The 15,526-nt window shown below is 42.4% G+C and overlaps 1 protein-coding gene across 5 annotated transcripts in view; it reads right to left on the bottom strand.

Annotated features, from left to right (window-relative positions):
- Nucleotides 1–15,526, bottom strand: part of LOC120755975 (VPS10 domain-containing receptor SorCS1-like) — a 268,145-nt gene that overhangs the window by 243,721 nt on the left and 8,898 nt on the right. Inside the window, exon 1 of one of the 5 annotated variants that reach the window (XM_040071623.1) lies at nucleotides 9,207–9,462. The exons of the other annotated variants lie outside the window; for them this stretch is intronic. Within the exon in view, the coding sequence (XP_039927557.1) occupies nucleotides 9,207–9,221 (15 nt within the window). The 5' untranslated portion in view covers nucleotides 9,222–9,462. Of the gene's footprint in view, nucleotides 1–9,206; nucleotides 9,463–15,526 lie in introns of those variants that run through there. 5 annotated transcript variants of the gene reach the window in all.

Raw genomic sequence — 15,526 nt, forward strand, 5'->3', positions numbered from 1 at the left:
GCTCTCCTTGCACTGATAGGGACCTGGTATCCTAAAACAAGGAGTTTGATACCTCAGCTTGTAAATACTGTGCAGTGCCTCAGGCTTGATAACTATAACTTTGTGCTTTGAACAAACTCAATGGGAGCAGGACCAGTACAGTCGAGCGCATGCTCGAGAGTGGCTGTGTATTGCCTTGTAGTGTCTTACATTGTAGTGTCATTGTCTGCTGCCCCACACGTGCCTCTCTACTTTCCCCTATATGGGAAACTATTTCATCAGTGGCTTTAAAATTCTTATTAATAGTGCCTCTCTGAATATCCTGTCAATCTGTAAGCTCAGAGAAGCACATACCAACAGCTTCCACAACAGCATGAGCAGGCTGCCCAAAATTTCTTGCAAATATTCTTCAGATTAAATCCCAACAAAAGAAATACCATTTTCTCCCTTTCCACTCCAGTACCCTTGGGAAAGAGATCTTGTTGCATCCAGGAGTAAACTGAGGCACAGAAGGGATAAGGGCATGGAAATTTGAGAATCAAGGAGAATCACTGACCTATCTCCTCCTTGGCCACTCAGATGAGCAACATCCCAGGGACAGAATAAACTCAGCAGCAAGAAGCTCATGATGAGACAGATCTATCTAGGTAGCTCTAAACAGGGTGTGAGCAAGTCACAGGGTGATTATCCCCTCAACCTGTGGATATTTTAGCATGCTCTGTGCTTCTGGAGTTTATAACCTAGAATAGACATTGAAATGGAAGGATCATAGGGTATGAAGTTTGGGAGTCAGCTCTCATGATGCCTATCACACAACAGGTTTCCTCAGCTGAACAACTTTCAGAAAGAACTTCCCTCAGTCATTATCCATCTCCAGTCCTCACAACACACATCCACATACTGCCTGACAGGAATCCAAAAATTACCCTTGAAAAACCTCCCAGAGGTCAAATACTCCTGAGTTAACTCCTGATTTCAGGACTGCCTGCTGTGACATCCAGTGGCCTGGATATCCACACATCACAACTCACAGCTGTGCAAACTCAAATATTTGAAGACTTGGGGAAAACTCAGGAACCACTTTTCACCACTTCATGCAGCCATTCAGAAAGTTTAGTCAACACCACCAAACTCCTTCACTGCATTCCTCTCTTCCAGCCTCACGGATCAAGAAATAGGCTCTCACCAGTGCCTTCATTGCCCTGGTACTGCCAATAATATGTTCAGTCAGTTAAGAATTACTTACATAGAGCCAGGATCAATAAAGCTATAGTGTGGCAAAGGCAGTTCAGGCAGGCTTTGCAGTGGCATAACTAGGAGTGATGGGCTGAAATTAAGCAGAAGGAAAATTCTGGCTGAATAACAAGAGAAATTTGCTTTGCTAATGGGTCAATCAATTAGACCAAGCACACAGCTCTGAAGGGAAGCATGCAGGGAAACCTGTCACTAGGATCACTTAAAACCGGAGTGAAGGAGCTCCAGAGGTTGTCAGTGCATAAGCAATTCTGCGGTATGCATTTCAGGAGCACTGTAATTCCGTGTAGCCCATGGGATCGACGCTGAGACTGCGCAGCTTACACCACCTCCCGAGGTCATAATAACCCTTTCACAGCTCTCTTTCCCCTTCTCTTGTACTTAATGCTCCCATACTCTCAGAATGGCATTCATCTAGCTAAGTCATTGAATTTTAGGGTCTTAATTATCTGAAATCTAGCTATCTTATCAGCTAACACTGATAGAGTGAGCTAGTGAAATAGAAATTTTTGATAAAAAGTACTGAGGTCTCTCCAACAGTTATCCAGAGAGTCAGAAATAATAATTGTCCAATTCTTTGAAAGCTAAACTTTTACTGAGTTACCTGTTCGACCACAGCTTCTTGAAAACATCAATATGATTAGCTGCAATCATGGGAACGTGACATAAAAGACCTTTGCTTGTTTACCAAGCAGAACAGAGGATACAAAACAATAGGAGTTTTGTTTCCACCGTGCAAATACCACAGAGTGAAAATTAAAAGATTGTGCTGTCAGAACAGCAAATGGATAAACAAGATCTTAATATAATTACTCTGAGTATTAAGGAAATATTTTTCAACAGACACATCAGAGACTTTAAGTACTCTCCAACAAATCCGGTAGGGAAAACAATTTAGAACCAGCAGTATGCCGCATCTTGGTCTATCAGTGCAGGGCTACATGTCTCCCACAGCAGCACACATCAGATCTTTTTGACCTGCTCTGTTGTTGCAGTGTCATTCCTTATCAATAGTGGGATCTGAATCTCGGCCTGCCAGCATGGTGCTCCCACAAAGACATCAGTTGTTATTGAAGGTGGAGCCATGGAAGACCAAAGCTACAGAAAACAGCACAAAAATTCAACAGGCAAGAACAGTAGAAAAACAGAGAGAGACCCATAATGCAGCAGAGTAAGTGAAAGTTAGGAGCTTAAAAGGCTCTACATGTGCAAATGACCTGAAACGTGTGACAGAGGACACTGCTCTGGTCCAGAGTCACAGTCATCAAACCATGCTTGTGGTGAAACTACTCCAGGTCACAAATACTCTCCAACCTGCAGATGTGCCTTGAAGTCAGTCTTCTGCTAATAATAGCACTTCCTCTGCTCTTTCTTCAAGTGATAGAGCTTTCCTCGTCCTATAAAGATCAAGAAGGTCAAACACCCCATTCTTTACCCAAATTTCTCAGACATGCTAGCCCAGATTGACTCAAGGCCCTAGACAGGCTTATCTCCTCCGCTGCAAATTGCTTCTCAGCTACTGCCCTTGTTATTGATGTGACAGAACCTGCCACAGCCCAGGTACCATTTTGACATCTGGATCTTTGTCTGCTTGCCCTCCTTTAAATGGTTCACTGCATTTCTTTAAGGTACATTTTGAAACAAGGCACAATCTCCCAAGCACAGGCTCCAGGCTGCTGTAAGTTAAAAGACAAGCAGGTTGTCTAGGCACATTCTCACTGCAAACTAGAACTGGAAATCAAAAAGGAAAGAGATTCTGCATATTCAGACCTCTGAAGAAACCAGTATCTCTATTTCTCCAACAGATGGTGCTAATAATTTCTCTCTCAGATATTCATAAATAAAAAAGGTGACTTTCGTTTGTGGCAACGCTGCAGTGAGAGCTGTGAAATGGGGCAGAGAAAGCAAAGCACAGAGTCCCAGCAGGACCCCTAGGGATTCCCATAATAAAGATGTGAAATGAGAATTCTGGCTCACCCCAGCAGTGCTACTCTGCTTGCTAATCTCTTTCCTGTAAGTGTTAAGTTCCTGAAACCTTTCCTGAGGCTTTGCAGAACCCTTTTCCTCAAGTAAGTAAGGATGAAAAGTGTGAAACTGGTAAAGGCTTTTGAGCAAAAGTGAACTGGCTTATCAAGGCAAAACAGTGGGGATAACAGCTTCCATCTTCTGTCACTCCTCTGGAATGAATACAACACTGAAGTTCTGGAAACAACAGTTGCTTAGCATTACGGGTATCAATCAAAGCACGTTTTCACAAAGGACTGTTGACGTTAAAACCATTTCCCAAATTTCCTTGTTTGTTTTCTCCCAAATGTATCAACAAAGATCTGCTTAAATACGCCTCAAAGTGTTAGAAATCTACATCAAGGCTTGAGAACTGGGTAATTAAGAAACAAATTCACTTCCATAATTGGCACAAAAATAAAAAAAAAAAAAAAGCAAGACAATACAATTTGCAAGTAGAAAAAAATTACATTATTGAGAATAATTGCAATGTTAACCATTTCGGATATTTCAAGAGCTCATAGGAAAACTATCACCTTGGCTGCGTACAGCCATCTTATTTTTGTTTTTAGCACACCGGAGCTGTTGTGTTTGTCCTACAACGTCTCATCCTAGGCTAGACCATTATCCTACATCCTCTGCATAATTTGTCTCAACCTACACTCCCAAGTGCCTGTCCTAAAGCCTTGATATTTCTGCTGTATTTTCTCACTCACAGCTTTTTCAGCCAAAAGGGCTATTCAGATGTTCCAGATCCCAAGCAGTGCTGAAGCAGATAAGAATGATAAAGAGGGACAAGTAATTTTTAAGCACTATATAGCTTACTTGGCTGCACTGGTTTAGGCATTAGGACTAGAAGGTAATGGGAAACTCAGGCAGTTGGACACAGATGTGGCTTTAACAGCAGAGGTGCCATGGTCAGAAATTTAATGTTTTCTTCCAGGAAAGTGAGAGCAGGAATCAGGCAGAAAACATCCCTGTGGAACACAAAGCAAATGAAAACTGCATTTAGCCAAGCACGTTCTCTGCAGGTGAAGCAGCACTCACAGGCAGCACCCAAGCAATCTGGCCAAAGAGCTTCTTTGCAGAAAACAGACAGCAAGGGAGCAAAAGATGAGACAAAAGTCACCCTTTGCCTGGCACTTCAGGAAGGAGCAGTCTGGAGATTCACAGACAGCAGATCTCCACTGCCCCACATGGATGTGCTGAGCACAAATTTGGTCAGAGGAAAATGGAAGCCCAGCGGACCCAGACAGGGGGTGTGCCTTGGTACATGTGGCACTCCTCATAACACAGGAATTTGCATGTGCACAGCTCAACCTGTGAGCCTCAGGTCGTCCCCATGGAACTTGGGACCTTAACAGGGTATTTTAGTGCACCACAACCTCTGCAGAACCTAAGAACTGATGGATTCTATGCAAAGCAAGGAAAGGATTTTCATGTTCACCCTATGATTCAAGGATCTGAATCACCACAAGGCACAAGGATTTTCTGCTAAGCACAGGAGAGCAGGTAACTGAGATTTCCTGAGCCCCAGCTTAGAACCACAAGCACATGAACTATCCTGCCTCACTTCTGCCTACAATACAGCTTTCCCAAAAAGAAATATGTACATACCTGAGTACGAAATCAGATGCAAATCCCTTGCTCTACAGAACTCTGAAATTAGCATGGGGGAAGAGAAGAATACTCTTGAGCGGCAAATGAATAGAAATCAAGCTAATGTACAGTATCTATTGCTGATTCTCCCATGCTTGAGTTTAAGCTCTGAAATATTAACCACAGTCATTATGAAAGGTTCTCTTTTGACAGTGTGTCTTATGGTTCATTTACCAAGAGAAAATGGGTGCAATTTTAGCCAGTGTTAAAATTAATCTGCTTTTATCAGAGAAAGGAAACTAATCCCAGCTAAACTTTACCAGCTCTTTCACACTCTGAGAGGAGACTAAGAGAGACAGAACAATTTGAATAACCAGACTTCTTTGGTGAACCCAAGATTCTGTAGGTTTTCACTCATCTAAGTTGGAAAAAAATTTCTCTGAGAGTAAGACCAACCACTTCACCCAGATAAGCACAATTCCTACAAGGCCAAGTACAGTGCTGACCCTGATCTGTCTCAAATTGGGTGCCTACAAGACTTTTAATTTTTTTTCTTTGGGGAAGGTCAGTTCTCAGAAGCCAATCAAATCTGTGATATCTGGGAAGAATAAAGGCAGCAATAACAACCCATTGTACACTCAGTATCATCCACACACGGTGCCCAGAGTCACAGGAAAGCAGCTTTGTAAATCCTTTCACACGCACTGAGTTCACCCAAACTTCTCTCTAAGCTCTTAAATTCCTTCTCCAGCTCTGCTTAAGGAAGAGGCAAAATTTCAACTGTTAGATGCCCCCAAGGTTTCCTGGGGAAAGAGGAGAAAGACAGGAGAGCCATGAGGAGGCTGAGCTCCCATATAAGCTCCTACACCTTTAGAGCAGTGTTCTAACTCACGCTGGCTTCAGAGCAGATTCCTCTAGCTCCTGTCTTCTTCAGCTTCTTTTTGCATTCAGAAAGTATTTTTCAGTTCTGCTGCTAAACTTTAATCACTCACTCCCTAGGTTTGAGTTCTCTATAGATTGTTTCTATTGACAGCAAATCCTAGGAGGATTATTATTTTTTATTAGTATTATTATTTCCCAGTAGTGCACACATAACAATAGCTCTCTAGATACAGCAAATAGATATGAGGAAATGAATGGAACAGTAACTGCCTCGTGTCTTTCATTTAAGACACGCTGGGTTTTAGTCCTTTTGTTCAGAAACAAATGTAACAAGAATTTAGGAGCCGTGCGTTGGGGCTGAAATAAATTAGGTGAATAGCAGGAGAGGGAAGCCTGCTATGACTTCAAAGTACAATCAACACAATGATGGGACTTCATGGAATAAGAAAACTAAGACTGAATTTAATACAAATGTCTCCATTGTCGTCAAAGGCTCTGTACAAGCTCTAATGATAATTCAATTGCATTGTTCATTGGGGAGAAGGTAGATGAAGATAATTTAATGTTTTATAATTAGCAAAAATATTTCATCCTGGCTACAATTTACCTTCTGTGCGAGGGAACAGGAGTGGTGTCAAAAGCAGGCTGCAGGTAGCTGTGGTTGTGTGGACAGACCCACGTTCTGCCTAAGGACACACCAGGGCAAACACTGTTCAGGGGCAATGGATACCACCAACTGGAAAATTCCTGTCAAGACTTCTACACTGTCCCCCTCATGTTTCCCCTTTACATAATGGATGGGAATGCTGGAACATTTTGATTCTGATAAGGCTGAGCTGAGAATAAGCACTTCTCCCACATACCTTAAAATATTGTTTTGCTGCTCCAAAGTGAACACTTCCAGTTTATTTAGAAAGTTAGGGGATGCTGAAGTGGATTCAAAGAAGGACAAGTTCCAAGCCCAGCCTTGAACAAGACAGCGCCTCACCTGAGGGGAATCACAAGGAAAGCCTGGTACCTCAGTGGGAATGCAGCAGAAGAAACCATCCCATGCAACTGCTATGCCTTAACCTTGCTAGAGTGAGCACCTTCACCTTCTGGGAAGGCACTGTCTGCAATTCCTTACACACAGGTTGGTGGTATCATTTGTCCTGTGGCACCAACAGGAGCAGTGCTGGTGAAACCAGTGGGCAAGGAGCAATTGGGATGCTCTCCCATCATTGACCAACACAGGTGGCCATCCTCACTGCCTGCACTGCACTGCTCACACTCCAGGGCGAGATGACACTCATAATCAGAGCGAGTCAAACACCTCCTCAGTGAAACTGCCACAAACAGTGGCACATCTAAGTGCAGATTTCCTTCCACATCTCACGACAAAACACGCAGAAAATTCAAAAAACTCTTTTGACCTCAAGGCACACATTTGAAACGCTCTCAAGTAGAACCATGAACAGCAGTGTAAGTTCTGCGCTCCAGAAGGAACTACGAACTATGAAGACAGAAGGTCTCCTGCCAAAATACTGGCTAGAAAGAAGGTACTTGTGGGTTAATGTGGGTGTTGGCAGATCGTCACAAGAAGTAAGCCAAGCTGTGTTTCACTTTCACAAGTTAAAAAAGTTGGAAAGAATGGGGGAATGGAGGGGGAGGAACATTAAAAAAAAAAAAAAATCAATTGGAATGGGAGAATTCACCTCCGAAAGAAGCCAAGAGTCAGCCGCTGATAAGTGCTGTTATAATTCTTGGTCATTCCAGAGACTCCCAGCCCCCTTGGGATGATAACTGCAGGATATGAGGTGCTAGAGGCTGCCTCTTTATGCCTTTTATAACACATCAACCCATTTAAAATCATCTCTTTACCACCAGCTGCCAACACCAGCTAAAAAAAAAAAAAAAAAAAAAAAAAAAAGAGAGAAAACCCAACAAAGAAGCAATGCCATAGTGCAAGCGTCTGCAGGCACGCATGCAAAAGCTTCAACTGGAAAAAAAAAAAAAAAACCAGACCTGAGGGGTTTTAAGTTAAACATCTCACACCAGCCCAACTTAAAGAGGGGGCAAACATTAGCCCACCGACAGTAATTGTCCACTTGAGGGCTCCTCATCCCGAAATAGAAAATATACTTTAAATGCATAAGCTAAGGTAAACACAAGGTAACCTTCTGCAAACCAAGAGTATGTGTGATGTTGCTCCTCCTCAGCTCAGCAGTGACAGCTCTCTGCACTTCTGAGTCCCAAATCCAAGCCAGGCTGGAAACATTGTGCTATGATTGTATTGTCAGCCACAGGAGAGCTCTTTCCAAGTCTCCATGCTCAAAAGGAAAAAAATGCACCACTGGATTTCCCCACTCTGCACAGGGTGATCCCTTATCCATATTAACTTTTATCACAAAGATGCAGGAGGTCCTAAAGGCTTTTGGCTTTCCTTACATCATACTTCCAAAAACAAAAGCTGTGTCTACAGACTTTTGTTGTCCCCAAGTATTTTGCTTCTTTCTGAGCCCAGAGACAGCATCTCTCCTGCTGTAAGAGCTTGTACCTCTTCAAGTAGCAAGGCAATTCCCTGCCAAATTCAAGAAGGTAAACAAAATACATCTCTTCTGGCAAAATGTCTCCACACCAATTTGTGTAATTGCCCACGTCCCTGAAGAGGGCCTTGTTCACGTATTATAGCTCCGACTCTAAGCAATGGAATACAATTAAACCAGATGTACCAGACACAACTGACTGGCTGGTTCATGTCAGACCTCCACAGGTGGTGGCTAACAAAAGTGACTCTCATCCAGAGATGCTGAGGACAAATAGCACAGTATATGCAGGGAAGGTCACAGCATGGAGAGCTAAAGGTAAATTCTTTCATCTATACCTCACCCTCCAGCAGCATCTCTGCCCATTGAGCACGAAATTTTGGCTAACAATGTTAATATCTGCCAGTGTGTTTCCTTTTCACCTCCTTCAAGCTCTTTTACCAAGACATAATCAGGCTTTTTTACTTTTATCCTGGCTCTTATCCTCTGTCTGTGGCTTTTGTTACCAGCCAGTGCTTCTACATCACTTAAGTCCAAAACCCCCAATAGAAAATAAACCCCCACATTATTTCTCAAAAAACTCATGCTTTTCTCTTTGCTGGAAATCAATCCAGCTATCTGCATCTAAAATGGTGAAATGTTTTTCTCCCTCTAGAGTCTCTTTTTAGCCAGTTCTGGAATTTAAACCACCATTAAAACCTATTATTCTGACTGTACTGTCCAATGCACAAACCTTGCCCCCTCTCTAATTTTCCCCTGCCTGCTCTTTTATTTCCCTAGGCCTTGTCCCACAAACTTAGCTTTGTAACACCACCACATTATTCTGCTCCATCAGCAACTGCCATTTGCTGCCCCATCCCTGTATTTTCCAAGCAACACTTCAGCACACAATTTTCCATCCTCATCCTCCCCCAGTTTTACTAAGTCTTTTCTCATTCCCCCACAAACAGAAAGGTTCCCTACCTGGTTAGAACACATTTCTCCCCCAGGACTGGTTCTTTGGTGGTAGAAAACATTTCAGACCACAGTGGAATTTCTTTTAGTTGAGATAACTCATCAGCTTTTCAAAGCTTACCAACAACAATGGCTCAGCTTCTCTGCTAGAGGAATCTTAGTCAACAGATTACTTATAGCTTCACAAACTTCTACAAAAGGCCCCCAACTTTCTATGTTTATCCTTCATATCTCTTCCCGGTCTTCCTGCTTCCACCTGAGAAGGCAGGAAATTGCAGACAGATGGGTCCCTTTCAAGGCCCCATTTACACCCAGAGAGCTTCCCTCATCTTCCTTCAAATTGCCCTCTTCTGCTCCTCCCCATACCCTAAAATCAATGTTCATCTCGTGGGTTTGTGCCCATCTGTATTTTCTTCATCATTTTGTTTGTTTATTTGTTTTTGTTTGGTTGGTTTGTGGGTGGGGGTTTTTTGGTGTTTTGTTTTGTTTTTTTGTTTTTGTGGGTTTGTTTTGGTTTGGTTTGGTTTTTCCCTGTCAAAAGTTAATTGTCTAAAACACAAAAAACTTTACTAGGCTGAATGGAGTGATGGTGTAATCAATGGATCTGTAAACCCTGGGATGTTTCTGCTGTTCCTTATCGCCTGTTCACACAGTTAAACAGCAGCAAACATCCACCCTACCTGCTCCCCGAGCGAGGCCACTGCAATCCAGTTACCTGACTCCTACATAAAGCATTCCAGAGAATTCCTTGGAAAACTTTCTGCACAGAGGCGGCTGCATCTGCCTCCCGGATGATGGCCGAGACAGTTCTTTAAACCAAGAAACAAATATTTGTCTTTAAAGCATTTCGGTGCTTGAAAAAGAAACATCATACAGCATTTGCAATTAACAGGGAGGAGACATCTCCTTGTTCCACACTAAAACGTCGTCAGTGATTAACACCTTCAGGAGGCTCCTGCTTGAGTGGAAATTGCATTTCTTGGGATCTCAGCTGTCAATCTGCTCAGCAGGGGAAGGGGTCAGAACGGAGAAAACCAGCTATTTGGGCTTTCAAAAATGTTTCTCTTGCAATTCATTTTCCCCTTGAGTTTCTGTTCTAGTTAACAAATGAAGCTGCTGCACTTCTGATTTTCCACAGAGCTATCCTCTGTGAGTAAAAGCCAGGACTGTATCAGGAACAAAAAGTAATATCTGATATTCAAGTTCCCTTCACTGTAACTTGATAGCAGCCAATAAAGATCATCTTATGGCAAAATATTGCCAGGATTAATTTTAAAACCACCTTCCTAGCTACATTCTCCATCTGAATGCGTCAGAAGCCAGCATTTCTGTTCTGAGGAATTCAGACAGGCTAATGCTTGGTTTCAGTCCTAAAAGGGAAAGGCAAGGTCATTAAATTTCCCATGTGTACAAGTAAATATTTTTCATTTGATAGCCAATAACACCGAAGTATTTCCTTTCTATAATGTCTGAACATTTCAAACATATAGAGAGATGTGGCTCTGGATACTTCAATTCTTACCAGTGATAAAATCCCCACAATTGGTTCAGAAAGGAAAACATTTGAGCCTTTGAGACTACCCTCTGACTTGCCTCCCTGCAGCACCTTCAGTCCCCAAAGAATTTCAACAAAAAATCCTTTGGTGAGGCCTTCGATGCAACTGGGAAGACTCAGCAAAGAGGAGAGATGGAAACCAAACCTCTCCGTGACAGAAAAATACAATTTTGAACGCATAGGGCCCAAGAATACACATGGCCCATTAGCAGGGTGAGGGTCAAAGAGGACAGAGGAACAAGGAACTTCTGCGCTTATATATTTGGTATAAAATCTGTGTCCAGCTTGTTGTCTTTGTCTTGGTGCCAAAGCAAGTCAATTGGCAGGGTTTCTCACTTCGACATTATCAGAATGCAGACAATTTTGGTTGATATTTTAGTGTAGAAAATGTCACTGAAAATGACATACCTCCAAGAAATTTCCTGATTTTGACTAACTGTATTTTCTAACAGAAAATTCTTCTGACAACTTTCTTTTCCCTGACAACTCTCTTTCCCCAAGTGGCTCTAATATTAGTATTTAATGACTTACGTGTCTCGGTGGTGTTTTCAATGTACTGACATCATCTGTCCTGTGTAAACTCAACACAGAGGGTGAATATTTAAAACTATGTGTCATCTATCTTCTTCTGGCCTCACTGCGCTACCGCATTCATTCCCCTTCCTTCATTATACCATGTATTGCTACAATGAAATATTTTCATCTCCTAGCAGCTGCTACTGCATAATGTATTTCTGGATCATCTGAGTGGCTTGTTAGGAGGAAAATTTACTAATGAGTTAAAATTTAATTTGTCTTGTGTCATCCCAGTTCAGACATCAACCACACAATGCCGTATATTTAAACAGAAGCCCAAAATTACAGACATCTTTTCCCTTCTCTGAACCCTCTCCAGCAACAATCTTCACATATGTCCTTATTTAAACAAAATTATCTCTATATAAAGGATTAAGTGCAGGTTTCCTGAGTAACATTTTATAATGAGATGCTGATTTCTTTTGTACAATATTTTCTGCTCCTCATAAAACTTTTCGAAGTATTTCTTTCCCCTACTTGCTCATAAAAGTTTGTTTTGCACCAAAATTCACCTTGCCAAATGCAAGATTTCTCAGAAATTACTCTTTCTGCTTGCACTTTTAATACCTCAGTGTCAGGAAGGAATAGAGATGGATTCTTCCTCTGCTTGCCTCAAAGCAGTTCTTGGCTTAGATGAATACTGATTTATGTGAGTGGAAAAGGCACAGACTCCACATTTCTCCTCAACTACTTCATCCTGAGAGGGTGCCAGATGCAATGGAGATAGGAGATATGGGAAGGATAGAGCAAGGCAGGCAATGAAATTTTCTTCTCTTTGTGTGTGCATTTCTCTTTCAGTCTGACAGGAACACTGGTGATCTCTTAACTCTTTTTGGAAGCACCTTTGGAAAGCAGTTTGGGGTTTGTTTTCTATTTCCACTTTAAAGCCATCCCTCAGATGTCTCACTGATAACCCTGCTTTAAGAACTTGGAGAAAAATGGTGCTGCTGTACCCAGGACAGACACTGACAGCAATTTAAAAAGGATGTGCACAGCCATCAAAGCACAGGCAAATAATCCAGAGCACAAACAGTTCCCAGAAACACTTGTTACACTTAACATCACCTTAGAAGTTCTAGGAAACATCAGAATGTCTTTGGTTAACTCTGCTTTAAGAGAAATGTGATGTTCACTTGCACTGAAGCAGCATTTCACCTCCACTGTTTGCTGTGGTGAAAACACAGGTGTAATAAAACAGAGCTGCTTCCCAAGGAGGGCTGGAAGGGACCAACACCCAAACAGGACAGGACAGCAGCACAAAGCGATTCTACTTGGGACAAAACTAAAAGGAGAGATGGAGAAGCAAGCGAGAATCATCAGAAACATTCATTTTCTCTCTCTGAATCCACGCACAGAGCAGACAAACCATCAGCATGAATGTTATTTGCCTCACTGCACGCTGCGTGTATCTATACCTTGTGCACAGACAAACTTTTCCACTGTAATGACAGCCTGCATCACTGTGCCCGTACTTGTCTTGTCCAGCTGGCAGGCAGGCAGGGATGTGGCAGGTGGGCATAGCAGGACCACCAGCTTCACGCTGCAGCCTCCCCTGTGTAAGGAGCGCTGTTCCTGCTGGCCGTGCCGCCCCCGCTGCCAACACCTGCAGGATCCCCTTTAATTGCTGCCCCAGGGGCTCGTGTTTGACAGCACCAGCGCCGGCTGCCCTGGCTCGTGGGCTGACCTGCTCATCATGACAGTTATTAGGGCTGTGTCACACTGATACAGGAACACTCGCCTTCCCCAGCCCCTCTGCACCAAGGGAAAGCATCAGCGCTCGCACACCTACACACAGGTGTGTGCAGCTCTCTCCTCGGCTGTTTACTGTTTATCCTTTCTTTTTCAGGAACCACACTCGGAATTTGCTGTCTGAGCTGTCACTGCCTGTCACATTACAATGACGATGGCTGCTTTCAGAAGCCAGTGCAGGTTGTTTAATCATCGCTTCCCTCCAAGCTGTCCATCACACGGCGGTCGCCAGGCAACAGCATCAACAGGCAGGGCTGTGGGTGGCCGATGAGGAGGAGGAGGAGGATGCAGCACACATTTGCAGGGAGGAAGAACTCACGTTCCCACGGGAGAGGGAGGTATGGGAGCTGCTGAGTCTCTATCTGATGGGATACCAGCCTGCAGCATCATGAAAGTAACAGGGATTTCAGCGACTGCTGAACCCACTCTTTAGGGGGGGGGAAAAAAGATGCCAGGAGCCTGGCACATGGCACAGGAGTGCAGAGCTGGGTCTCCTTTCCTCAGCTCTTTGGTCCATGGCCCAACTCCCTCCCTTACAGGCGGGATGGCGTCATGCCCTGGCCACAGCCACAGGCACAGGCTGGGGTATCAGACAGCTGGAATCAACCACATTCACTCCTTTAACAACTTTAAAATGAGTTATTTGGCTGTGGATGACAATTTTCTGGAGAAAAAAGAATTATCACACATCAGCTTACAAAACTGAAAATCAAATGGAAGGCAACACCAAACTGTAAGCTTTCCATCCAAAAGATGAGCTGGAGAATATTTTTATTTATTTCTGCTTCATTTTTTTGTTTTCAAGGACACACAATTAAACAGTCACTTGTTATTGAAACAAACACACAGATCTGCATCAAAGCATCCTTCAGTAACAACAGCCTAAATATTTACTACTAAACTTCATCAGCTGATCTGTAGTGACAGGAGGTCACTGGATCCAGGCTAAGTCCAGATCTATGTAGGCCAGATTTATTCTCATCTCCAGCCCAGGTTCTGTCACTCTTTATTTATCGAGGAGTGTGTGGAAAAATGAACACAAATGAAGTGGAGAACGTGTAGTGCAGTCCCTTCCCATGGTTCAATCCTCAACCAGAGTAACATCTCAGGGAATAATCACCCTCCAAACTTCTCTAACGTGGTGGCATTTCACCATGGACCTGTGCATTATGAAATTAATTTAATGTATCTCCTGTTTTGCTGGTGCATCTCTAAATAAGATGTTTAGCCTGTCCTACAAAAAAACCAAAACTATTCTAAAGTTTCAATCAAAGTAAGATATCACTTTTATGTGTAGATAACCATTTCCATAATTTGATTATGATTCTAATAATGATTAATTTAAAGATTTTTATCTTTCATCTACAGGAATGTATTTTTTTCTTGGAAAACTGAATTGAAGGCAATGGAAAGCAAACAAATTTTCCATATCATGTTCCTTGGCATACAGAACTTGATTTTCAGCATAAGTATTATTTTTACACCAGAAACTTTTTTTTTTTTTCCACTTACCTATAAGTGGATAACTAATAACTAACCCTATAAGTAAATACTTAATAAGGTCCTCAAATATGCATCTGAATATTCAGTAGAATTCACTTTTTCTATGTTTGTTTTCAGAGAAAGGTACTGGCACCATTTTTGGTCAAGACAGGGCACATTAAGCTGTTTCTAAAGATTTAAACTGACCCAGTGACACACACAGAAAGGGAGCATATGACCTCTTTCATCTACTGAAATTATACTTTGTAGTTAAAAGAAAAAATTTCCAGGCAAAGTCCAAATAATTACACAGCATCCATTGCCACATTAGTGAGGAATTTCTCACTGCTTTCTGAATCAGGAAACTTTATGATTACTTCATCCCCCCCACAAAAAAAAGCACACCTGAAGAAAATCACATACTGAGCAGCGACAATTTATGGAGATAAAAACATGCCTACATTTGTTATAAAAAATATTTCCCTTGAATTATTTTCTCCACCTTAAATTTAGTGGGGGACGTGAGAATGGGGGGAAAAAGAGAAACATTGGAGAAAAGACATGGGATATCTCTATTGGGTTATCCATATAGTGTTGCCATATTATGTGAGCTTTTGTGAGATGTTTATAGCTCTGACTGAATTTTCCCACAGCTTTCTGATGTAAACATCTTGTTTTTCCACATTCCTTTCTGATGATAGTCAACTGATGGACTTCTAGCCTGGCCAGTGGGATGGAGAGGTAGTAGACTTGTTCTCCAATCCCTGGTCATTCTTCAAAACCTAAGAAAGAAAGGTCTCTGTAAACAATAAAGTTCTTTCTTCTTCAGCCTTCATCTTGTGGTCAGATCTGTGAGTATTTACTCGTGTCCACTAGTGACAATATAGCCTGAGATTTTCTAAGGAGCTTTTCACTTCCTCCTGAAGAACCACATGAAAATTACCTGCAGGAGCTCATGGCACTGCTG

The sequence above is a fragment of the Hirundo rustica genome, chromosome 8, assembly GCF_015227805.2.
Source record: "Hirundo rustica isolate bHirRus1 chromosome 8, bHirRus1.pri.v3, whole genome shotgun sequence".
In the NCBI taxonomy this organism is placed as follows: domain Eukaryota; kingdom Metazoa; phylum Chordata; class Aves; order Passeriformes; family Hirundinidae; genus Hirundo; species Hirundo rustica.